The 27,638-nt window shown below is 41.7% G+C and overlaps 1 protein-coding gene across 2 annotated transcripts in view; it reads right to left on the bottom strand.

Moving 5' to 3' along the window:
* The window catches only part of mor (SWI/SNF- related protein mor), a 126,030-nt gene that overhangs the window by 18,848 nt on the left and 79,544 nt on the right, over nucleotides 1-27,638 (bottom strand). For both annotated transcript variants that reach the window (XM_068360677.1, XM_068360678.1), the window contains exons 9-10: nucleotides 11,040-11,157; nucleotides 4,642-4,746 (exon numbers count right to left, since the gene is read on the bottom strand). In XM_068360677.1, the coding sequence (XP_068216778.1) occupies nucleotides 4,642-4,746; nucleotides 11,040-11,157 (223 nt within the window). The remainder of the gene's footprint in view (nucleotides 1-4,641; nucleotides 4,747-11,039; nucleotides 11,158-27,638) is intronic.

Below are 27,638 nucleotides of genomic sequence, written 5' to 3'. Positions count from 1 at the left end.
GAACGGAATATGCAGTTGGAGGCGATACCGAGTAGATCGTGGTGAACGGTTTATCACGTGGGTGACGCTTAACAGGTTAAATCATAAAATTGACCAGTGAAACTTGTGGGGTCATATTCTACAATTAACCAAAAAATCACACCCTGAATTCCAAGTGATATTCATTAATAGGCCAACCTAGGCCTTGGTACGATAACTGATGATAAATATAACCAAACCACGTTTACTTTATATCATATTGGCACAAGTTTATAATAAATAGCCTATTTAAGGAAAAATTCCATATCAAATATGAAATCAACTTTTATCTATCTGAGTCCAGCTGAAAAAACACCTGTTACCTCAGAGGATTTTATACTTGGTAGGCCAGAAACTCTCTCCACTTCTTGGTCCTCACAATACCAAAGGACCACAGTCCTTTAACTATGCATAAAACGACTTAATGTGAAGAGGAGAGGAACATATTGGGACTTAGAGGTAAGTATCAAATTGGTAATCAAATTACTAATTTAAAACAAAATTCAAAACCTACAAGTCTCTTGATATCATATGAAAATCATAAACCACTGAAGAAACTGCAAACCAGAATTGTTTTTACTAAACACCATCATATAAAGAATGAAGACCTACAAGTTTGATGTCACATGAAACACATTCACCACCTTAGACATAGCAAGTTGAGAATTTGTAATCTATCTATCTATTTACCAAGGCACTTCCCCCATTTTGGGGGAACAAAAGGGCACTTCACCTCTCTTCGCTCCTCCCAGCGTGACGAGGGATTCAGCTGAGTTTGGTTGGTACTACTAGCATGCCACAGTCCACCCTCCCCCATTATCCACCAAAAATGAAGTTTCACAGGATGAACCCCCTACTGCTACTACCTCAGCGGATACCAAGGCAACCGGAGGAAGCAGAAGGGCCTACCGGAACTGCGTCACAATCACTTGCCATTCATTGCTATTTCTAGCATGCTCTCTTGCCTCTCTCACATTCCAGGTATCTGGGAGATAGCTTTCCTCTTGGCAGCTGTTACACCTTGGGACCAGGGCAAAGCTGCACTGGCCCTGGAAGGCTTCTGGGTCTCGAAGATACCATCAAGCACCATATCCTTCCCTTCCTGAATGGTGGAACCAGGAGTAGCCAGCCTGTTAATAACCCTCATACAGGCGAGGACCTGCCATAAGGTATGTTCAAAACTCTTTTCTCTCCTGTTCGAATGATAGTTCGGACTGGCCGCCTTTGGACGATTTTCATCCTCCGAGTCTAAGGGGTCAACCACCTCCAAGCTCACGTCCAGAGCCTGGGGTAGGTCAGGGTCGTCAACTGAAACCATGGATGAGCCCACTGCTGGAGACAGCGCCTCGGCCTCAGCCTCCCTAGCTTCCCTTGCAGCGGTGTTCTTCGGTTTCATCTTGGAGTCCTTCGATTCCCTACACACGGTGCGATTCTCCATGGTCTTGGAAGGGGAACCTGTGAGGCCTTCGAGGACTTAGACAAAGCCTTGGCAGAAGGAATAGGAGACTCCTCCTCTGGAAGAGGATGGGTTGCTATCTCCTGGGCAAGCCTCTGTCCCTACTCGTCCTAGGGTAAATGATGTCAGCGTGAGGTGGAGTTACGCCTCTCATCCATTTCCTCTGCTCCTTCGACATGACTTCCTTTACCTTCACTGGAGTGAGAGTCAAGTTAGCCATATAAGTCAGCAGGGGCTTGCCCTTCAGCACGTGATCAGGGTGGAGGTGATCTGCGAGCCTTATCTGCAGTCGCTCTGCTTCTAGGGTGCTGACGACCTTGACAAGGGTTCCAGAGGTATTCTAAGGGTCGCCCTAATTGAAACAGTCGGGGGTTGTGGCGTTGGAGGTGCCAGCTTCAGAGCCTTCAGGATATCGGCCATAAAGGTCGATGCCCAAGGAGGAAGCTCTGAATCCCTAGATACACCCTGGGGGACCCTAGGCGAGTGTCTCAAAACCCTAAGAGGATGCCCGGTTGACGGAGGAGATAACCTCTGAGGCAGAGGAACATGTTCCTTCAGACGCGGAAGAAGCTCCGGACCAATAGGAACATTTACAAACCTATTAGGAGGCTCCTTGAACCCTTCTGGGAAGGGTGTTGGCCTTCCGCTGGAGGTGGAAGACACAAAAGGGCGAGAGGAAAGTGTTGGATACGCACTTGCTCGCGATTCCGACACATCTACTCAAAAAATATCTCGCGAATTTTGCTGATTTGCTCGTGAAATCGCGAGATTCACACGCAAAATCATGAACTTCACGCGTCAACGTATGCGTTTCACGAGCAGAAGTGCTCGCAACAAGAGCACTAGGAGCCACAGAGGAAGAGGAAGGTCCAACGCCTTCCTGCTGCCTCAGAGGAGCACTAACATCCGACGAAGTCAGCCGAGGAAGCCTCTACTCTAGAAGGAGAACGTGCTACAGCGGGACACAACTACGAGCGCTTAACTAAGACTCCCCAGGTGGTGAAAGGCACTAAGGGTTTAGCTGGATGCCTGTCCGAGGAGTGGTCAAGCTCGTCATCAGGTTCGGTCCGAGGTCGTTTGAAAGGTCTGGTTGAGGGGCTATGCGCTAATGGAATGCGCATACGCCTACCTCTACCTCAAAGACGAGGAACGTCTACACCTCGATCGCACACACGCAGTTCGTGACCGTAATATTCGTGAACCCAAGCGTCTAGCTCTCGTTTGAGAACGGCGTGAACGTCGCGAGTACCATTTCGTGAACGTGAGCGTCGGCCTCACAAACGAGAACGTCGTTCTCGTGAACGATACCCTCGCGAGCATGAACACCGCCCTCGTGATCGTGAGCGTCATCCTCGTGGGCGTGAGTAACACCCTCGTGATCTAGATCATGATGATCTAGAACGCAAGCGTCTGGACATAGGTATAGACCCTGCTTGCGATCATGAAGAACGTGATCGCGAGACTCGTCCTCGTGAAGAAGGACACCTCCGAAGAGAGCATTGAGACCTACACTCTCATGAGCGCAAAGCTCTAAAGCGTGAGTGTCTTCTGGGCGAAGAACGCTCTGATCGTGATGACTTACGATCATTACGATCTTCCGATCGTCGCAAACGACGACCAGGGGGAAGAAGTTCCAGATAGGCGAGGCGATGGCGATGCTTGTCCATTAGGAAGATCATCACCTGCAACCTGAGGGTTCCTGTAGGGAGAAACAGAGGGTTGAGGATTAAGGGACAATCCAAGGATGGAGAGAGGGTTCGTCGTCAGCAGGGGGTCGTTGGAGAGGCGAACGGCAACGATCACCTCGTCCACACGTAGAAGGGTCAAGGGAAGGCGACAGATGGACCTCGCACAGATCCAGAGCATGAGATGTCGACGGGCCCAGAGAAGGTGTACCACGCTTAAGAAGGCGCTGCAGCTCCTACTTTGAAGGGGGCCCCAGAATCCCCAAGGACGAATCTGCAAGGGAAAAAGGCTTGCCAGTGGCTGGAGGTGTAGGTGCTCCTCTAGGGAAAGCAATAACCACCCCCCCCCCCCAGTGCCCTGGGGTTGCTTAGAAGATGAGCAATCTGCGCTCCTGCTCGCTCGTCCCTCGTGAGAGAGAGCGCGCGCTAGGGAGCTTTCGAGAGAGACTTAGGGGTGCGAGAAAAAAAAGAATGTTTCCCGCTTGTCTCTGAGGGGGAACGATCGCACTTGGCCTTCTTCCTGCACCTTCCAAACCTCTCCCATTGGGAGGCAGACTATTCCCTAGACTCTGAGCAGGGCGAACCCTGCTCGCAACGATGCCCTCAGCATGTAGGACACAGAGAGTGTGGGTCGGTCTCTAACGATGACCCTCTCCCCCTGGACACATTTACATGTTGAAGGCAATCGCAGAAGAAGGACAGGCACACCTGAAAAGATAAAGCAAAAATCAAAAAGTCCAATGACAGTCAGGAAGAGAGCAGACACATCCGATCTCTACAGTGTCAAAAGAAAAAGTGACGTCTCTCACAGCTGTGAGAGTATATATAGAGGCAGCTGGGTAACGGCCCCCGCCACCCCGCCTACCCACTAAGCGGTTAGGCAGGGTTGCCCCCTCGCAAATAAAGTCTAATGGCTACCTTTAGCTGCCGCTGAAAGAAACATCCATATAAATAACGGAAGGTTTGTTAGTATGGGAACAATTCCTTGTTACAGTTGAGAATACTATATGGTAAACCCAACTCATAATCACACTGGTAGGTAACCTAAGAAACCAATACAAAAAACTAAAAAACAGACTCCCAAAATATTTTACAAACTGATATTTCAAATAGTCCAAGCCATGGGGTACCATATTTCTATCCATGAGGTACCAATCAATATGCCTAATCATGTATCCACTTGTTAGGGAGGTTCAGACATTTTTAGATAATCACTTCAATATACTGTAGTACCAAATTTTAGCTTTAAAAAAGAGCTCTCAATTCTAGCTACAATAGTTTTCAGTTCATCTCATTGGAATACCAGTAAAAACAATGACACTACTTACACATATAAAATTGTTTCAAGTGAGGACATAAGAATTTGAATCAATAGAATTTCGGGTCAATGTGCTTCTAAGAAGGATTTGATTTCACAAACCATTTAATCAGATAATTTACTTCTATAATTAGTTTTAGGCTACAGTTCATACTTAGCTTTACCTTGGGAGGATTGATTGATTGAAGTCCTGCAGGTGTATCAGCCAAAACATGGAAGTGGGATGTAGGTGGTGGGCCCATAGGGGTTGGTCTAGCATCAGCATCAACCTTGTAAAGCAAACAAAGATGATATACAGTATTCATTTCACTGTACCACTAATTCTCCTAAATACTGCAGTTTTGAAGTTTATACAATTGTCAACCTTTACATCTTTTTTACACCCACTATTACTTTCACAATATCACTGTGAGATAAATTTAGTAGGTTAAAATTATACAGTGAACCCTCGTTTATCGCGGTAGATAGGTTCCAAACCCGACCGCGATGGCTGAAAATCCGCGAAGTAGGGACACCATATTTACGTATTTATTTAACATGTAAATTCAGACTTTTAAAACCTTCCCTTTACGTAGTACTGTTAACAAACTACCCTTTAATGTACAGAACACTTAATGCATGTACTACAGTACCCTAAACTAAAACAGCCACAAATATTAAAGGCGATTTTATATCATGCATTTCCTAAACACACCAAAAAGCACGATAAAAAATGACAACCAATGTTTTGTTTACGTTTATCTCTGATCATAATGAAGAAACAAACGCATTTACACATCTGTGTATAGGTTAGTTTTTGCATCGATTATATTGATTATATGTTGATTTTGTTATTACCAATGTTTTACTTAATTTTTCTTAGGACTTCCAAATAAATGAATTGAATACCATTTATATAATGTTTTTCTTTATGACGCCGCCTGAAACGGAAACCTTCCATTCGTTTACTGTACGCTCCATCTTTGATCGTAATAAACAAACGAAGGCATTAAACGCGCATGATGAAAGTGATAAATAATGATATTAAAAGCTTTTAGTAAATATGTTTTTACAAATATTATTTACCGTATCTATATAAAATCCTACATACGTAGCAAAGCAGGAAAACAATTTTTTTTCTTCTTTTTTTTGGCGTTTAATCAACAATAACAAACTGCCGCTAATGACCGAATGATAATTTATGAGAGAGAGAGAGAGAGAGAGAGAGAGAGAGAGAGAGAGAGAGAGAGAGAGAGAGAGAGAGAGAGAGAGAGCAAACAAAGTGGCCGCGAGAAGATGCTGCGGATCGGAGAAGTGGTCAAAACACCAATCACAGGCTAGATTACAAAACTTGGGAGCTGATTCGTCATCTATCAGCACTGGAACCAATCACAGTCCGTCTTACATGCTACGTAGTAGTTACAATTTCAAATACAAGGTACTATATATAGTATGCTTTACGTACGCTATTTTAAGCTTGTTTTGTTGTAGGATATGTACGCTTATTCGAGATGTGATTATTGCAACAAAGAATATTATTGGATGCAGTACTACGTACGTATACATACAAAAGATTCATGGAAAAGATGCACATCCATTACATTTGTAGTAGTAGCCATCAGCAGCCTTACACCATTCAAATACTGTATGACAAAGTCAGACTGCATCTGATTTGTGTTTCATGTTCGATTTAATTTTACTAAGTATACTGAATTATCGTATGATCACATTCTCTTTTCGTGTTTTATTTCTTTCTGTACTGAATTATTTGTCATATGTAATGCAATGAACCATCAGTAAGAGCAGATATTACTAATTATTAATGGAATTAATGAAATATTTGGGGTCTTCATATATCGCTGCTATTTTCGAAATTTCCGGAAAATCCGCGGTATATGTATATACTTGCGTTATGAGAAAAATCCGCGAAGTCGTGAATCCGCGATAGTCGAACCGCGAAGTAGCGAGGGCTCACTGTATTCTAAAAAATAAATTCAAGAACATTTCAAAATAGTTATCATCATATACTTATTAAATCATATCAGTTTACTGTATGCCAATTCTTTATTCATTAGTACAAAAATATTTGCAAACCTTTGTTTCACACTTGCATTATCTGTTCTATTAAAAAGAAGCCTTTCAAAATTAACAGTAATAAAAAATAAAAAAAAATAAAAGAATTATTCAAGAAAAATTCATTTCTAGAAATGACAGAACTGATGTCATCACTTCATACACCATTACAATGAACAAATTAAAAAAAATTAATTACACTTTAAATCTATGACAGTTAAGAAAAGCTTGTTAAGCTAGACTTTATCAATTAGTATCTTTGTTATTCAGGATTGCCTATACAGTATAGTGTAAAGTTAAAAGGCATAAAATATCACCCCTTTATATACTGTAGGGGGAGGGTTAGTAATTAGTAAACTTGACACTTTTTCTTCTTCATTTCCTTTGGTTACCTCCTCTCTGGGTCTCCAACTTATATATCATTACACTTATCCATCTATCTACATACCAAGGCACTTCCCCCAATTCTGGGGAGTAGCCGAGGGACTCACCCGAGTTCAGCTGGTACTCCTAGGGTGCCACAGCCCACCCTCCCCCGTTATCCACCACAGATGAAGCTTCATAACACTGAATCCCCTACTGCTGCTACCTCCGCGGTCATACAAGGTGACCGAAGGAAGCAGCAGGGCCTACCGGAACTGCGTCACAATTGCTCGCCATTCATTCCTATTTCTAGCACGCTCTCTTGCCTCTCTCACATCTATCCTCCTATCACCCACAACTTTGTTCACTCCATCCATCCACCCAAACCTTGGCCTTCCTCTTGTAATTCTCCCATCAATTCTTGCATTCATCACCTTTAGCAGATAGCCATTTTCCAATCTCTCAACATGGCCAAACCACCTCAACACATTCATATCCACTCTAGCAGCTAAATCCTTTCTTACACCCGTTCTCACCCTCACTACTTCGTTCCTAACCCTATCTACTCGAGATACACCAGCCATACTCCTCAGACGCTTCATCTCAAACATATTCAATTTCTGTCTCTCCGTCACTTTCATTCCCCACTACTCTGATCCATACATCACAGTTGGTACAATCACTCTCATACAGAACTCTCTTTACATTCATGCCTAACCTTCCATTCTTTACCACTCCCTACACTGCCCCCAACACTGCACCTTTCATTTACTCTCTGATGTACATCTGCTTCCACTCCATTTGCTGCAACAACAGACTCAAGTACATAAACTGAGCTACTTCAAGTAACTCTCCATTCAACAGGACATTCAACCTCACACCACCTTCCCTTCTCGTACATCTCATAACCTTACTCTTACCCACATTAACTCTCAACTTCCTTCTCTCACACACCCTTCCAAATTCTGTCCCCAATCAGCCAAGCTTTTCTTCCGAGTATGCAACCAGTACAGTATCATCCGCAAACAACAACTGATTTACCTCCCATTCATCGTCATTCTCGTCTACCAGTTTCAATCCTCCTCCAAGCACTCGAGCATTCACCTCTCTCACCACTCCATCAACATACAAGTTAAACAACCACGGTGACATCATACATCCCTGTTTCAGTCCCACTCTCACCGGAAACCAATTGCTCACTACATTTCCTATCTTAACACATGCTTTACTACCTTTGTAGAAACTTTTAACTGCTCGTAACAACCTTCCATCAATTCCATTTAACTTCATCACATTCCACATCCCTTCCCTATCAACTCTATCATACATTTTCTCTAGATCCATAAATGCAACATGCACCTCCTTACCTTTGGCTAAATATTTCTCGCATGTAAAAATCTGATTCATACTTCTCCTACCTCTTCTAAAACCACCCTGTACTTCTGATTGCATTCTCTGTTTTATCCTTAATCCTATTAATCAGTACTCTACCATACACTTTTCCAACCACATTCAACAAACTAATAACCGTTGAATTACAGTGAACCCTCGCTACTTCGCGGTTCGACCATCGCGGATTCACCACTTCGCGGATTTTTTCCATAACCCATATATATACAGTAACATATATATATATATATATATATATATATATGTATGCATGTATTTATGTATGTATATATGTAGGTATGTATATGTGTATACATATAAATATATATATATATATATATATATATATATATACATATACACACACATATATATATATATATATATATATATATATCTAAAGTAGGAAGATGTGATGTAGTTGTAAGGGAATAGTATGGGAAATATGTCTGGGTAATAAGCAAAGCTCTACCTCCAGTTCGTTTCTTCATTATGATCAGAGATAAATGTAAACAAAACATTGGTTGCCATTTTTTAACGTGCTTTTTAGCGTGTTTAGGAAACGCATGATATAAAATTGCCTTTAATATTTGTGCCTGTTTTAGTTTAGGGTACTGTAGTACATGCATTAAGTGTTCTGTACATTAAAGGGTAGTTTGTTAACAGTACTACGTACAAGGGAAGGTTTTAAAAGTCTGAATATACATGTTGAATAAATAGGTAAATATGGTGTCACTACTTCGCGGATTTTCACCTATCGCGGCCGCGTCTGGAACCTATCTACCGCGATAAACGAGGGTTCACTGTACAACACTCATGCACATCTCCCTTACCCTTATATAGTGGTACAATACACGCACAAACCCAATCTACTGGTACCATTGACAACACAAAACACATGTTAAACAATCTCACCAACCATTCAAGTACAGTCACACCCCATTCCTTTAACATCCCGGTTCTCACACTATCCATACCAGGTGCTTTTCCTACTCTCGTTTCATCAAGTGCTCTCCTCACTTCTTCTCTTGTAATCTCTCTCTCATTCTCATCTCCCATCACTGGCACCTCAACACCTACAACAGCAATTATGTATGCCTCCCTATTATCCTCAACATTCAGTAAACTTACACTTATACTGTACCGTATTCCCATTTTTTCCACTTAGTCTTCAGTCTAAAAAGCATTTGGTGATCAAATTAAACTGATTTAGAATGCTAGTCTCCTAGAAATCCCTATATGAAATAAAAATGCAATAAAATCAAGCTCTAAATGAGTGATTTCCTTTTGCATTTCTTGGTATATTACTGCCAATATTGGCAATAAAACATGTTATATTCTGTTGATGGCTGAAGACAGTTACCTCCAACTGATATTTTCTTCCCATTTAAAAGGGAGTATCATATGTATTTATCTTATCAAAGTAACAAATTCATGAAGGATAAAGGAAATGTTTATAGTTTTTTCCATAAAAATAATGAACAGACTGTTTAGTACAGTAGTGAAAACTAAATTACAGTTTTTCAACAAACTTAAGTACCTTAGGTTAATTTAATTCATATACAGTAATGTTATATAAAATATCATTAGATTCCTTATAGTTTTACTCTATTGTTTTTTTTCCATTTTCATTATCTCTCAGTTGTGATATCTGTGGACAGCCTCTCTCCCTTCTAGATAATGGCTTAATCATCAGCAGTGAAAAGGGAAACTTTAAAATTAGTGTAATAACAATAGAATACAATGGAATTTTCAATGCCTATTTACACATCTGCCCGGAAGTAGAAAGTATATACTGCATGTATTAGTGTCACTTTGACACCAGCTGCATTACTCCCTCCCCATTTCTTTTTGTCCATTCCATGTGATCTCTTCCAACCTGAACTGTCCACCTTCCACTGTATTATCCTATCAGTTACATTCAAAATCCTTTTCACATAGACAAATAATCATTAAATATATATCAAGTGATGGCTATGCTGTACAGAATTTTCTCTTAATTAGCAAATGGGTGTCTGCATAATTCATTTCATTGAATATATTTTATAAAATATTCACTATCATCTACTACAAGAAACTTTCAATTTTTTCCAATAACCACACCTTGCAATAATTCATCTACCCAAATTATCTTGCCCTCATTAAGTCAATTTAATCAAGTTGATCTGCCTGTAGTATTGTTCTGTTAGTCATAATTTTATCAACTAATCAACATTTATTAATCAACTGCACCCCAAAAAAACCTTTATGTTTGTCATATCATCTCAAAGAAATTTGTAATTTATACTTCCACTTGATTTGGGGTACTTTCGCTAAGACATGAACATTATTAAATTGGAAATATTACTTGAACTAAGTGTATGCCAATAGCAGGAATTTTAATCTATACATCCACTTGATTTGGAGTACCTTTGCTAAGACATGAATATGCCAATAAAAGAAATCTCAAAAGCAAAAACTAAACTATAAGACTCACATCACACAAGAGGATTTTTTTGCACAAGCTAAATTTTCTCCCGTTAGGAGCAATGTCTTCACACAAGTGGATTATACGGGAGCGACCTTGTAGCTTCTATAAGCCACTACACTGGAACCGTTTGAGCTAGCAGTGCACGCTACTAGTAAATCACTGCGGCAGCGTGTGAAAGGTCTCATTGATCTTCTTTGATTTCTAATCTGCACAAACAAAATTGTGCGGCATCAAACCATTCATGTAAAGCGAGTCTTAATTTTTAAAATATAATTTTAAAGTAAGTACCTGGTAGTTTATTAGTCCCCATTGCTCAAGGAAGGCATGTACACGCATTACAGCACAAACATCACCTGCTAAGTTACGCCTGCATGCAGTGGATGTCAAGTACTCAGTTGGATTCAATCTGTAAAGTAACAAAAACACAATTGATACATAAGCTTGAAAATGACAGCTTGCAGTCAATTTCCTTTTCTAACATTAAAACCTTGTAGCAGATACATCTTGTGAAGTAGTGTACCTTGCCTAACATACTGCTAAGGTATCGAAGCTGCTTTAATGTCATAACAGTCACTGCCTTAATATCCTACTTTTTGCTCCATTTTTTACCCATCTTTCAGGTGAACCCTAGCAAAGTGGATATTATAAAAGATAGTTATTATAATACATACATACATATACCAAGGCACTTCCCCCAATCTTGGGGGGGTAGCCGACATCAAACAAATGAAAAAAGAAAGGGGACGTCTCTTCACTATGTTCCTCCCAGCCTGACAAGGAACTCAACCAAGTTCGGGTGGTACTGCTAGGGTGGCACAGCCCACCCTCCCACATTATCCACCACAGATGGAGCTTCATAATACTGAATCCCTACTGCTGCTACCTCCGCGGTCATCCATGGCACTGGAGCAAGCAGCAGGGCCTACCGGAACTGCATCACGATCGCTCGCCATTCATTCCTATTTCTAGCATGCTCTCTTGCCTCTCTCACATCTATCCTCCTATTACCCAGAGCTTCCTTCACTCCATCTATCCACCCAAACCTTGGCCTTCCTCTTGTAATTCTCCCAACAACTCTTGCATTCATCACCTAATTTAGCAGACAGCCATTTTCCATTCTCTCAACATGGCCAAACCACCTTAACACATTCATATCCACTCTAGCTGCTAACTCATTTCTTACACCCGTTCTCACCCTCACTACTTCATTCCTGACCCTATCTACTCGAGATACACCAGCCATACTCCTTAGACACTTCATCTCAAACACATTCAATTTCTGTCTTTCCGTCGCTTTCATTCCCCTCAACTCCGATCCATACATCACAGTTGGCACAATCCCTTTCTCATACAGAACTCTCTTTACATTCATGCCCAACCCTCTATTTTTTACTACTCTTTTAACTGCCCCCAACACTATGCATCCTTCATTCACTCTCTGACGTACATCTGCTTCCACTCCACCATTTGCTGCAACAACAGACCCCAAGTAGTGAAACTGATCCACCTCCTCAAGTAACTCTCTATTCAACATGACATTCAACCTCGCACCACTTCCCTTCTTGTACATCTCATAACCTTACTCTTACCCACATTAACTCTCAACTTCCTTCTCTCACACACCCTTCCAAATTCTGTCACTAATCAGCTAAGGTTCTCTTCTGAGTATGCAACCAGTACAGTATCATCCGCAAACAACAACTGATTTACCTCCCATTCATGATCATTCTCGTCTACCAGTTTCAATCCTCATCCAAGCACTCGAGCATTCACCTCTCTCACCACTCCATCAACATATAAGTTAAACAGCCATGGTGACATCACACATCCCTGTTTCAGTCCCACTCTCACCGGAAACCAATCGCTCGCTTCATTTCCTATCCTAATACATGCTTTACTACCCTTGTAGAAACTTTTCACTGCTTGCAACCACCTTCCACCAACTCCATATAACCTCATCACATTCCACATTGCTTCCCTATCAACTCTATCATACACTTTCTCCAGATCCATAAACGCAACATACACATCCTTACCTTTTGCTAAATATTTCTCGCATATCTGCCTAACTGTAAAAATCTGATTCATACATCCCCTACCTCTTCTAAAACCACCCTGTACTTCTAAGATTGCATTCTCTGTTTTATCCTTAATCCTATTAATCATTACTCTACCATACACTTTTCCAACTACACTCAACAAACTAATACCCCTTGAATTACAACACTCATGCACATCTCCCTTACCCTTGTATAGTGGTACAATACACGCACAAACCCAATCTACTGGTACCATTGACAACACAAAACACACATTAAACAATCTCACCAACCATTCAAGTAGAGTCACACCCCCTTCCTTCAACATCTCAGCTCTCACATCATCCATACCAGATGCTTTTCCTACTCTCATTTCATCTAGTGCTCTCCTCACTTCCTCTCTCGTAATCTCTCTCTCATTCTCATCTCCCATCACCGGCACCTAAACACCTGCAACGGCAATTATATCTGCCTCCCTATTATCATCAACATTCAGTAAACTTTCAAAATACTTCGCCCACCTTTTCCTTGCCTCCTCTCCTTTTAACAACCTTCCATTTCCATCTTTCACTGTCTCTTCAATTCTTGAACCAGCCTTCCTCACTCTCTTCACTTCTTTCCAAAACTACTTCTTATTCTCTTCATATGAATGACCCAATCCCTGACCCCACCTCAAGTCAGCTGCCCTCTTTGCCTCACTTACCTTGCGCTTTACTTCCACCTTTTTCTCTCTATATCTTTCATACTTCTCTACACTATTACTCTGCAGCCATTCTTTAAAAGCCCTCTTTTTCTCTTTCACTTTTACCTTCACTCCTTCATTCCACCATTCACTGCCCTTCCTCATGCTGCCTCCAACAAACTTCTTGCCACACACAACACTTGCAATCCCAACAAATTTTTTTTTCACTAACTTCCACTTCTCCTCTAAATTACCAGTTTCTCTTACTTTCACTTCGTCATATGCCATTTTCAACTTTTCTTGATATTTACTTTTTACCCCAGGTTTTATTAGCTCTTCAACCCTCACTAGCTCCCTTTTACATCCACCTACTCTTATTCCCCCACTCTTTTGCTACAACTAATTTTCCTTCCACCAAAAAATTATCAGACATACCGTTATTACCGGTATAATAAAATTTAAAAATACATTAGCTTTGAAATAGAAATTTTAAAATGTCACCTGTTCTTTTCATTAAATGATAAAAAGATATGAAACTGAAAAAGTATAATTACCTTTTATAGTAATTCACATTAATGTGTACATGAAATCTTAATAGCTTTTATAGTAGCTGTTCAATAAAAAATACTATCATGCAGACTTTAAAACAGTATAAGACGATAAACAGGATTTTATTTCACTCTTCACTATTACACAAAAATAACAGAATCCATAAAATTTACTTTCTAATGTTCAAAACTTTATTAAGCAGACTTCAAAATAATATAAGATAATAAACATGATTTGTTTCACTTTTGAATATTACACAAAATTCAGGAATACATAAAATTTACTTTCTAATGTTCCAAAAGATACAAGTAAATTGCAACAGATTGCACTTTAGATAATTTTTCAAAATTTTTAGCAATCTTCATTCTTTAGTTAGATATGCTACAAAATGTCAACATAAGTAAGTTGACACGTGACATCATTACTCCCTGGTATAAAGTCATGAGCCTGACAGTGATTCTGTCTATCACGGTTAAGATCACCATTGGGTTAGTATTAATCCTTGTTCCCTTTCCAGGAGGAGCAAGAAAAAAGTAAGATCCCCATCAGGAAAGTAATATATATGATGTGTTTATTTGCAGGGTATCCCCTTCTGTGCCCTTAGAACACTACAATCAGGCAACTGTAAATTCACTGGTACCTTCTGGCACCTCAGCTAGCTAATTTGATAACATCTACTTCAGTTATGATTATAGGCACCCAAGACCATTGACTATGAGGCAACTAGATGCTCTTTTCTTCAGAAATGGAGATGCTCTTTTCTTCAGAAATAGAAGATTGTACAGTAGTGCTCATTGACAATGTCTGTTGCCCATAACTTGGTTATCCTGTATTTGGGTGGAATTAGATTTATGAATTTGGGATATACAGTACATATAGCCTGGTATTGGGGCCTGTAAGGTCATTCAGTTGCCAATTGCAACTGGAGGAAAGGCCTGCAGTCAAACTATAACCTAAAAGTTAAGAGATTGGACAGCAGGATGTAAGTAAGGAAGAAAGAAAGAATAGAGGTAAAGTACATACATACATACATATACCAAGGCACTTCCCCCAATTTTGGGGGGTAGCCGACATCAACAAAGAAACAAAAACAAAAAGGGGACCTCTACTCTCTACGTTCCTCCCAGCCTAACAAGGGACTCAACCGAGTTCAGCTGGTACTGCTAGGGTGTCACAGCCCACCCTCCCACATTATCCACCACAGATGAAGCTTCATAAGGCTGAATCCCCTACTGCTGCTACCTCCACGGTCATCTAAGGCATCGGAGGCAGCAGCAGGGCCTATCGGAACTGCGTCACAATCGCTCGCCATTCATTCCCATTTCTAGCACGCTCTCTTGCCTCGCTCACATCTATCCTCCTATCACCCAGAGCTTCCTTCACTCCATCCATCCACCCAAACCTTCCTCTCGTACTTCTCCCATCAACTCTTGCATTCATCACCTTCTTTAGCAGACAGCCATTTTCCATTCTCTCAACATGGCCAAACCACCTCAACACATTCATATCCACTCTAGCTGCTAACTCATTTCTTACACCCGTTCTCACCCTCACCACTTCGTTCCTAACCCTATCTACTCGAGATACACCAGCCATACTCCTTAGACACTTCATCTCAAACACATTCTATTTCTGTCTCCCCGTCACTTTCATTCCCCACAACTCCGATCCATACATCACAGTTGGTACAATCTCTTTCTCATATAGAACTCTCTTTACATTCATGCCCAACCCTCTATTTTTTACTACTCCCTTAACTGCCTCCAACACTTTGCAACCTTCATTCACTCTCTGACGTACATCTGCTTCCACTCCACCATTTGCTGCAACAACAGACCCCAAGTACTTAAACTGATCCACCTCCTCAAGTGACTCTCCATTCAACATGACATTCAACCTTGCACCCTTCCCTTCTCATTCATCTCATAACCTTACTCTTACCCACATTAACTCTCAACTTCCTTCTCTCACACACACTTCCAAATTCTGTCACTAATCGTCCAAGCTTCTCTTCTGTGTCTGCAACCAGTACAGTATCATCCGCAAACAAAAACTGATTTACCTCCCATTCATGGTCATTCTCGTCTACCAGTTTTAATCCTCGTCCAAGCACTCGAGCATTCACCTCTCTCACCACTCCATCAACATACAAGTTAAACAACCACGGCGACATCACACATCCCTGTCTCAGCTTCACTCTCACCAGAAACCAATCACTCACTTCATTTCCTATCCTAACACATGCTTTACTACCTTTGTAGAAACTTTTCACTGCTTGCAACCACCTTCCACCAACTCCATATAACCTCATCACATTCCACATTGCTTCCCTATCAACTCTATCATACGCTTTCTCCAGATCCATAAACGCAACAATCCTTACCTTTTGCTAAATATTTCTTGCATATCTGCCTAACTGTAAAAATCTGATTCATACAACCCCTACCTCTTCTAAAACCACCCTGTTTTATCCTTGATCCTATTAATCATTACTCTACCATACACTTTTCCAACTACGCTTAACAAACTAATACCCCTTGAATTACAACACTCATGCACATCTCCCTTACCCTTATATAGTGGTACAATACATGCACAAACCCAATCTACTGGTACCATTGACAACACAAAACACATATTAAACAATCTCACCAACCATTCAAGTACAGTCACACCCCCCTCCTTCAACATCTCAGCTCTCACACCATCCATACCAGATGCTTTTCCTACTCTCGTTTCATCTAGTGCTCTCCTCACTTCATCTATTGTAATCTCTCTCTCATTCTCATCTCCCATCACTGGCACCTCAACACCTGCAACAGCAATTATATCTGCCTCCCTATTATCCTCAACATTCAGTAAACTTTCAAAATATTCCGCCCATCTTTTCCTTGCCTCCTCTCCTTTTAACAACCTTCCATTTTCATCTTTCACTGTCTCTTCAATTCTTTAGCCAGCCTTCCTTACTCTCTTCACTTCTTTCCAAAACTACTTCTTATTCTCTTCATATGAATGACCCAATCCCTGACCCCACCTCAGGTCAGCTGCCCTATTTGCCTCACGTACCTTGCGCCTTACTTCCACATTTTTCTCTTTATATTTTTCATACTTCTCTATACTATTACTCTGCAGCCATTCTTCAAAAGCCCTCATTTTCTCTTTCACTTTTACCTTCACTCCTTCATTCCACCATTCACTGCCCTTCCTGATGCTGCCTCCAACAACCTTCTTTCCACACACATCACTTGCAATCCCAACAAAATTTTCTTTTACTAACTTCCACTCCTCCTCCTCTAAATTGCCAGTTTCTCTTACTTTCACTTCGTCATATATCATTTTCAACCTTTCCTGATATTTACTTTTTACCCCCGGTTTTATTAGCTCTTCAACCCTCACTACCTCCCTTTTACATCCACCTACTCTGTTCCCCCATTCTTTTGCAACAACTAATTTTCCTTCCACCAAAAAATGATCAGACATACCGTTAGCCATACCCCTAAACACGTGCACGTCTTTCAATCTTCCAAACATTCTTTTAATTATCAACACATAATCCATTAATGCCCTTTCTACTACTCTTCCATTTGTCACTCTTACCCATGTATACTTTTAAAGTAGAAAGATAAAAGTCAAAGTGCAGCTAGGGGTCTATTTCAAAGCCCTGTGTTCAAAGGACGTAGAAGATCAAGATCGTAAATGTGTTCCTCATGCTTGTTAAAGTGCAAGTTTGCTCCGTTTGCAAAGTTTGAAAGCTTTCCAAGAAAACAATCATCATTATTACTATACTGTATTACTATCGTCATTTCTAACTTTTGAGTATTTTTGAAGAAAAGTCTTAACCAAAAGGGTCAAGGGGGAGAACAAGCTTCAAATTTTTGCTTCCCCCCCCAAAAAAAAAAAAAAAAAGAGAGAGAGAGAGAGAGAGAGAGAGAGAGAGAGAGAGAGAGAGAGAGAGAGAGAGAGAGAGAGAGAGAGAGAGAGAGAGAGAGAGAGAGAGAGAGAGAGAGAGAGAGAGAGAGAGAGAGAGAGAGAGAGAGAGAGAGAGAGAGAGAGAGAGAGAGAGAGAGAGAGAGAGAGAGAGAGAGAGAGAGAGAGAGAGAGAGAGAGAGAGAGAGAGAGAGAGAGAGAGAGAGAGAGAGAGAGAGAGAGAGAGAGAATTAAACTTTGGCCAGTAGAATTTCTCACCTTTCTGGCTTAACTATGTCCTATGAGTCTGATAACAGCATACTGGTAATGTTCTAGACTCCTTTCTAAGAGTCTGTTACAGCTATCAATTCCTTTAGAAAATATTCCACTGTTTTGTCTGGCTGCCAGTAAATTTAAGAGGTAGAGAGAGAGTAAAAGAACTGTGTGACAAAGTTTTGATACCAGGAAAATGTTGCCTCATCAATCTAAAACAAATAGGCGTATCCCTTCTCGTGTGCTAAGGTACCGAGTGAAGGACAAACACAGGTTCAATGATGATTGTAGACGTGCTTATTTGGAGAAGCAGGAGGCCTATCACCTTTGGAAGGGTAACAGATCTGATTTGACCTGGAACAACTATACTCAGCTTCGAGCTTTTGCTCAGAGAATTTATGCCTCAACTGAAAAGGAGTACAATTTAACCATAAAAGAAACCCTTTCTGGTACAACTCAGGAACATAAATGGCGGACTACCCTTAAATCTGCACTCTTTGGTGTAGATGCAACAGTTCCTCCTTTACTTAAACCAGATGGCTCAGTCACTCACTGTCCAAAGGTTTTTGACAGTAAACAGAGTAATGAAAAACTTGAACTCCCTCATTCATGTTTTCCTGAGGCTAAACTAACTAGTTTAGCTTTTCGAGCTCGTGAGATTAAAGCTCTGTTGATGGACCTTGATGCTTATGGAGGTTTAGACCCAAATGATATTTTTCCTTGTTTTTTAGAAAGACTGAAGATTTCTTAGCTCCAAAGTTATCTGTTATTTTGCGCAAGTTAGCAAGAAGAGGAGCTTTTAGCACTTGTTGGAGAATTGGTAATGTTACTCCTCTATGTAAATGTGTTTGTTGTAGCTCAAGTCCCACTGATTACCGACCAATTTCCATAACTCCCATATTATCTAAAGTTTATGAGCGTCTTCTGGCAAAACGTCTTAATAGGTTTGCTGAAGGTAATCATCTACTCGCTAGTTTGCAATTTGGTTTTTGTAAAGGCCTTGGAGCATGTGATGCCCTTCTTACAATCTCCAATGCTGTACAGAAATCCATTGATTGTGGTCAGGAAGTTCGTATGATTGGCCTTGATTTTAGTGCTGCCTTTGACCGTGTTAATCATGAGGCCCTTGTTTTCAAACTGAAACAGTTGGGAGTGGGTGGGTCGTTTCTTAGCATTATTATTGATTTTTTAAGTAATAGATCTCAAAGAGTTGTTCTTGATGGGCACCATAGCGAGTATAGGAATGTGATGTCTGGTGTTCCGCAGGGTAGTGTTCTTGGCCCATTAGTTTTCATACTATATACACATGACATCTGGTTTGGCCTAGAAAACAAGCTTGTTGCATATGCAGATGATGCTACTCTCTTTGCATCAATTCAATCCCCTGAATGTAGATCTGGGGTTGGTGAATCCCTTAATAGAGATTTAGCTAAAATTAGTGCATGGTGCAAATTATGGGGTATGAAGTTGAATCCTAACAAAACTCGAAGTATGATTGTAAGTAGGTCAAGGACAGTGGCTCTTCAACATCCGGATCTCAGTATTGATATTACTACTTTAAATTTGTATGACTTTTAAAATTTTAGGTGTGATTCTCAACAGCAAATTTACTTTTGAGAAACACATTAGGTCTGTGTCTTCTTCAATTTCACAGAAAATTGGCTTATTGAGAAAGTCTTACAAGATTTTCAGTGATCAATCTATTCTGAAGAAGTGTTTTAATTCTTTCATTCTACCTTGTTTTGAGTATTGTTCGCCTGTCTGGTCTTCAGCTGCTGATTCTCATCTTAATTTGTTGGAGAGAAACTTACGGTCTATTAAATTTCTTATTCCTGATCTAGATATTAATCTTTGGCACCGTCGTTCAATTAGTTCATTATGCATGTTGCATAAGATTTTTCATAACTCTGACCATCCTTTACATTCAAATCTCCCAGGACAATTCTATCCAGTTCGTAATACTAGGTAGGCAATTAATTCTAATATCCAGGCCTTCTCTATCATAAGGCTCAATACTACACAGTATTCTTGAAGTTTTATTCCAGCTGTTACCAAGTTGAGGAACGATCTTCCTAATCGGATAGTTGAATTGGAGCAAATGTTTTTATGTTGACCAGGCTGACAAGAGTCTTTTTATTGTTTATATATGACATATCTGTTTTTGACGTTGTTAATAGTTTATATAGGACATATCTGTATTGACGCTGTTACTGTTTTTAGAATGATATATTGTTAATTTATTCTCATCATTTATTTATTTCCTTTCCTTACTGGGCTATTTTTCCCTATTGGAGCCCTTGGGCTTATAGCATCTTGCTTTTCTAACTAGGGTTGTAGCTTGACTAGTAATAATAATAATATCAAGCTGTGAAACTTTGGTATTCCATGTTAATTCCAGCAGGTCCTTTGAGTGCTGAATACGACATTGAGAATTTTCTACATAAGGAAGAATATAAATTAAACTAATACAGACCTCTCCTAAGACCAATAAATTGCTGAATACTTAAACATTGAAAAATAAAGATGAAATAAAATCTAACTTCACTTTACCTGTACTGATAGGCATTATTTATGTAGTGAGGAAAGTGAGGAAAAGATGCTCACTACACTGTATGCCCCCACTTTTCCAAAAATTATCAAATCACACATGGTAGACTTTATACACTAACTGTTCTTAGCACTCGTTCCAGGCATCTTTTCCAAAAGATCAGCATACAATGATTTTAACTTTTTCCATATCACAGTCTCAGAAAAATGATCCCATGGGTACCATACTCATATTTCACTGTTGATTGGTTTTTGTTACAACTTTTACTACCCATGCTGACAAATTTAAACTAAACCTAAAACTTAAAACAATACAGTATAAATCACTAAAGTTTAAAGTTAATTTTTGTGGGCATATACACAAGGTAAGCTATGATAAGACTCAAAAACCTTAAAATGGGCACAACCTCTGAAAACCAACAGCTTTTTTCCAATTGAAAAGCTGTAAAATTTTAATAACAGCACATTATGGATTGGATTAGTTTTATGAATTTGGGTTAAATAGCCAGGCAGAATAAAGTTATGAGACTTGACTTCAAGATGGAAAAAAGGGAATAGTAGCAAATTTGTCCTAAAGGCAAGTTGTTTACTTCAAATAAAGGATTAGTATACTGTCTGAGAAATGACTAAAACATGGAAAGCCTTGGTCAACTATTAATAGCAAAAATAGTCAGTGAATATATGGGCATTAATATGGTGAAACTCAGCTCACAGAAGTTCCAGAATTCCCCCCCCCCTCCCCCTGGCAAAAAGAAAGGAAAAATTTCTCTTTCTGTTAAAATATGTCAAGAATCAAATTCAACAAATTGTTTAGTGGTCATATACCGACATACAGTCAGTAATTTTCTATGGATATGTTCAAGGAATCAAAACAATTGGGATGCCTGTCACAGCCTTTACCTATCATCTGATACTTAAAAGTTAGTCACAACATTGTGCGAAGACAGGTAAAAAAAAAAATAAATAAAATCATCTGGAAATGACCTGTCTTGAACTTTTTTCTTTCTTGGATTTCTTATGCCTTTGATATTAAAACTGTTGCAAATTCAGTCAACTGTCAACAGAAGAAATCTCATCGTGCTGGGCTATAAGAAACTCTCCAGCATAATATTCAGTGATATCCAGACGAATATAAATCATTCCTGGAATGAATTCAATCACATTTTAGTCATGAGTGTCATCGAGTCTGAGATCATAAAAGCGTCACTAATTTACAGTGAAGGCAGGCATTGTCTTTTGATCCTCTCTGAAAGGACCCCCAAATTAAGTAGAGTTGAAACATCTACTAGCAGACTACAGGTAAATAGCTTCTCCTAAAGTCTTATTGTTGTGGATTCCACAAAGGTCTAGTCTTCACATTTGTCTTCGGTCACACATCTAAGTAGATCAGTGGTGTGATTGTAACTTCTTAAAGGTTTTGTAATAGTTGTAGTTCCAATCAAAATGTTTTTGTATCCTGCATTGCGATCATGATCACAAGTTTTGCCCTTACATGGTAAAAGTCTGTGTGTGGTTCCATAACAGCATTGGCATTATGCCTAGAACCAAAAACAAGGTTACACCTTCTAACCTTTGCATGTCTGTTTCTGGAGGATTTGATGGTGGAATAATTGTCTTGTTTACTCATGCAGCTGTGGTCTGGCCTTGAACACCAGTGTTGCTCCAGTCTTGAGGTTGAATAATCATCAAGCTCTATTCTTGTCCAGTATTCCTGTCAAGTTTCCTAACCTCTACATTGTTCTATTTATGGTGGCTCTCCATAATGAATTTACTGTCACTGCAGTTACAGCAACACAGTCCAAACATCTAGATTCTAGTCTATATTGGTATGGGCCAATCTTCTGTCATAAGTGTCTTAGTTAAATAGACATAAGGGCCTGTTTGAGGCATGTCTAAAAGAGTGCTCTCCATTCATATTAGTATGGATCCAACCATCATTGAAAATGATAAAGCTGGTTGCTCCTTCTGAATATTATAGGGTGGTACCTGGTGAATCTGTATGCACACACCAGGGATTTAGCTCACTTTGCTTGGAGGTAGGACTTAAAGGGGGGATAGGCCTGACGGGTACGTTTGTATAAATAGCTAAAGGTTTGTATCACTAGGAAAAATACAAATTATCTTTGAACTTGTCATTTGTTCCGTAACTGGAATACAAACCAACGCTATTTATTAGGGGTGATTCACCCATTAGGAGGGTGGACATCCCTGCTAAACTGGGTTTTAGCTTTACCTGGGGCTCTTTATTTTGAATAGGTTTGTACCAAAAATAAGTAGGCCCTGCACCTCGCTAAACTTGCTACCAAAGGTCTGCGGCCTACGCAAGCTGTCTGTTGAGATGTTCAGAAGTGTGACTGTTCAAGTAAAAGTTATTCTGAGTCTTTGTAGGAAAACTGTTGTATCCATGACTTCCCAATAACACTTCGCCAGGGTATGGGGACGCAACAGTATTAGGTTAATACTAGGAGCACAAGGGAGCATGGTTTACCTGCAGTGATCCGAGGTCAGCTTATGCAGAAAACCCAGGATGCTGCTTTCCCCAAGAGAGGGGAGGATGAAGAAAAGAATAAGAGCCAATCAAACCTTTTCATTCACGCAGACTAAAACCGGGTAACAGTGCCCTCAACCTTCTGCTACTTGTCCAATAAGGACCTTGAGGTATTATATCAGCTGTTGTGCAGCCACCGCAGGGCCGACAGAGAACGTATCAAGCCTCCTGTGGGTTACATCTTGCAGGTAGTGAGTTGTGAACGTATTTTGACGTTTCCAAACCTCAGACTGTAGAACCTTTGTCACTGAAAAGTATCTTTTGAAGGCCAAGGACATAGGTACGCTCCTGACATCGTGGGTTTTGGGGCCACGTGAAGGAGGGTCCGGCTTCAGGGCATGGCCTATGACCTAGCGAATCCAGGCAGAGATGTATTCTTAGTGACCCTCCTCTTGTTCCTCCCTGTGCTGACAAAAAGTGCAGATACACGGGGACGGGCTGCGGCTGTTCTCTTGAGATACAGTCTCAAACTCCTCACTGGGCAGAGTAAGAGATGATCAGGGTCATCAGTTACAGAGCGGAGACTCGAAATACGGAAGGAGTCGAATCGGGGATCGCGGCGCTACTCCCGGATACTGAGTCTTGGCTACAAACTCAGGGACGAAACTGTACGTTACCTCTCCCCATCTCCTTGAATGGGCGATGTCGTATGAGAGACCATAAAGTTCACTAACTCGCTTGGCCGAAGCTAAACCTAGTAAGAACAATGTCTTCCAAGCGAGGTGGCAATCTGTTGCCTGGCGTAATGATTCATAGGGAATCTCTTTAGAGACCCGAGAACTCGAACCACGTTCCATGGGGAAGGTCTCACTTCAGACTGAGGACAGGTAAGTTCGTAACACTGTATAAGTAAGGAAAATTCTACCGATGAGGAAATGTCCATTCCGTTGAGTCTAAGGGCTAGGCTTAAGGCTGAGCAATAACCTTTACCCGCCGAGACTGAAAGACATATTTCCTCACGCAAATACACGAGGAACTCTGCTATTGCTGGAATAGTGGCATAGAGAGGAGAGATACCCCTTCCACGACACCAACCACGAAAGACCTTCCACTTTGCCTGGTAGACTGCTACTGATGATGATTTCTGCTAGATGGGATAGGGGCTGCGAAAAGGTACCTCCTTGTTTGTTGATGTAAGCCACTACTGTGGTGTTGTCGCTCATCCCCACCACTGAGTGGCCCCCTGGGAACTGCTGAAACTGTTGAAGGGCCAGGAAAACAGCTCTCATCTCTAAGAGATTTATGTGGGGGTACTCTTCTAACTCTGACCCCTGAGGTCGTGTGGTGCAGCACGTGGGACCCCTCCTTTTTTTGAAGCGTCTGAGAACAGCATGAAATCTGGGGGAAGGATGAGAAGATCCCCCCCACTTTCGTAGGTTCTCGTCTGACACACACCATTCGAGGTCCGTATGTTCCTCTGATCCAATGGATATCAAACAATCCAATAAGTCGAAGGCCTGATTCCACCGGGAATTGAGTCGCCACTTGAGAGTTCGAATATTGAGGTTACCGTTGGGGACTAGACGGGCCAGGGATGAAAGGTGTCCAAGAAGACGTAGCCACATCTGGGCTAGAAGTTCTTCACGCCTGAAAAAAGATCTTGCAACCTTTCTCAGCCTCATTATCCTGTCGTCTGATGGGAAGGCTTTGTGGAGATTGGTGTCTATGATCATGACTAGGTATACCAGTCTTTGCGTAGGAAGCAGGGCAGACTTCTCAATGCTTACCATGATCCCAAGATCTTGGCAAAGCCTCAGAAGTTTGTCTCGGTGTTGAAAAAAAGAGTTGCCACCGAGTCCGCTAGGATTAGCCAGTTGTCCAGATAACGGAGGAGATGGATCCCAATACTGTGCCCAAGATGATACTAGGGAGAACAATCTGGTGAAGAACTTGAGGTGCTGTGGAAAGACTGAAGCGCAGCACCTGTAACTGGTATTTCCTGTTGTCTAGGCTGAATCTTAGGAACTTCCTTGAAGACGTATGAATTAGGATCTGGAAGTACGCGCGTCCTTTAGGTCCAGTGTGCGCATGAAGTCCCATGGTCTTACCACTTGTCTGACTGTGTCTGCCGTCTCCATGCTGAACGGAGTTTGCTTGACAAACTTGTTCAGAGCTGAAGGTCCATGACTGGTATCCAGCCTCCAGACGACTTTTTCACAAGAGTCGAGTGAAGAAGCCTGGAGACTCATCGAGGACCTCTTGGAGAGCGCCCTTCTTCAACAGGGTCTGGGACTTTTTGCTAGCATCTTTGCTGATCCTATCGCAAAGGAGTCTATTGACACTGGATTCCTGATCAGGGGAGGGAGAGATATTGTGAACAGAATGCGATACCTTGAGCAAATCAAAGATATTGTCTAGGGCTCGGCCCCGAGTTGCTTCCTCCTCTCCCAGCAACTTTGCAGGGATAACCCCACTGGTGGACAAGCAGGGGGAATGGCTTCCCTAGCATTTAGACCTCGATCGTTCCCTCAAGGAAATTTTCCTCACCTGGAGGACTTGGCGACTTTCCCGTCTTTGGTCGGAAAGGTCTTTTTAGACACCGTTGTCTTCGTTGCTGTCTTGTTCGTCATTATCTTTGTTGGACGGGACTGCTGAGGAGCTGGTGGTCTATAGGGCTTGGATGTCAAAGCCATATGGAGGAGGGAGTCCTGGTGGGACTTCTTCCATCTCTAAGCAGCATGTTCAACGTCCTTCTGATCAAAAAGAGGTGTCCCCTCAAAAACGGAGTTCCTCCAGAGCCTGGCGATCTCGGCATTTGTGACCAACTGGTGGAATCTCTCAGACACCGCATCTCAACATTTCTGGATGGTGTTTGCCCATAAGTTCAAGATTTGATGGGCAAGAAACTCGATGGTGCGTGTGCCTGAGAGGAGGAAAGTTTCCATTGCTTTCCTGGTGTGTTCCTTGGAGAAATCCTTGGTTCAAACCAGGATTCCCCGGGGACCCAACCGAAGATCAAGCCATGATGTAGCATGCATAGCTTACTTTGTGACCTTCTTCTGGTTGAGGATCTCTGATGCCGAGAACGAGACCTGACAGCCGGAGAGCCTCTCTAGAATGGCTCCCTTGGCAATCTTTTCCAGAGGTGTGATGGAGAGGAGCTGGACGTGGCTCGTCCAAAATCTCAAAATATCTCCTCTGCTGGACGCGAGGAGGTAGGAGAAGCATGGTGGTAGAGCCGGAACGTTGGGAGGAAGAGAGCTCGGAGAGCTGTTGGGCAATCTTAGGGCAGACACTCTTTAGCCCTTGAGACCAGGACAAAGCTGCACTAGTGTTAGAGGGCTTTGGGTTCTGAGTGCCAAAGACACGGTCTAAAACTGTCTTTGCTCTTTTGTGGGGGTATCTCCAGGTCCGAAAAACACATTGAGTACCCTAATAAGAGCAAGAGCCAGCCAGAATGCTTGTTCTGACTCTTTCTGCTACCCCCTCCAAAGCGGGACTAGCAGCGAAGTCTCTTTCTTCCACCCCAAAAAGCTCCTCTCGGGGTGGGTCGCGGGCATCGTTAGAGTGACTAGTGGTTCCTGTAGGTCTGGAGGTCCTTGAGGACTTTGGGAAGGTCTTGGAGTCCTTAGATTCCTTCCAAGGAAGGAGGTAGGACTCACGCATCAAAGGCCGGATGGGAATGTCCTTCTTGACTTCCATCGGAGGTAGAGAACTCTCCGTGCGAGGAGAAACAATTCCCTCCGAAGGTGGAGGGGAGGAAGTTTGGGCCTCGTGTGACTCCCTCGGCAGAAGTGAGGTAGGAGAGTGTCCAGCGGGAGAAACAGGAAGGACGGACCTTGAAGGCCTAACAGGAGTTAGCTTCACCCTAGGGGATGTAATCACATCTGAGACTTCTCTCTTCCTCTTCAGGGAAGAAGAAGCTAAGGTTCCTCGCGGTAGGTCTGACGATGTCGTTAGAACGGAGGTCAGTGACGAGCGTGATGACATGGCAGGCCCGAAGGCCTGCACTACTGCTTTGACCATGGCACCGAACCAGGGCTGTTTGCTGCCACACACACTGTTGGACAGATTCCCTGAAAGGTAAGGAACAGAGGGTTCGCTGTGAGGAGTCTTAACTGATGGTGGTGGGTCCGCCTTTGAGGGATGAATCTTTGAGATCCTGAACCCTTCTGCGGAGCCTTTCCCTTTCCCCGGTGGTCGCGTTGTAATGCGTTTGCGGGGAGGGGAATGAGGCAATGGTGACCTGTCACAAGCTCTGTGACATTCCTTGCATTTTAAAGCCTGTAAAACCTGCTCTGGTGTTTTGTGCAGTTGCACAGGAGAGCGTTGGTAAGCCAGAGCGCGCTTGTGCGCAGTTGAGTGATGGCGCGCAGTAAAAAGTGAGGGCGAGCGCTGGCGAG

This window comes from Palaemon carinicauda, chromosome 37 (assembly GCF_036898095.1).
Source record: "Palaemon carinicauda isolate YSFRI2023 chromosome 37, ASM3689809v2, whole genome shotgun sequence".
Taxonomy (NCBI): Eukaryota; Metazoa; Arthropoda; class Malacostraca; order Decapoda; family Palaemonidae; genus Palaemon; species Palaemon carinicauda.
This window is presented reverse-complemented; position numbering and strand designations above follow the sequence as displayed.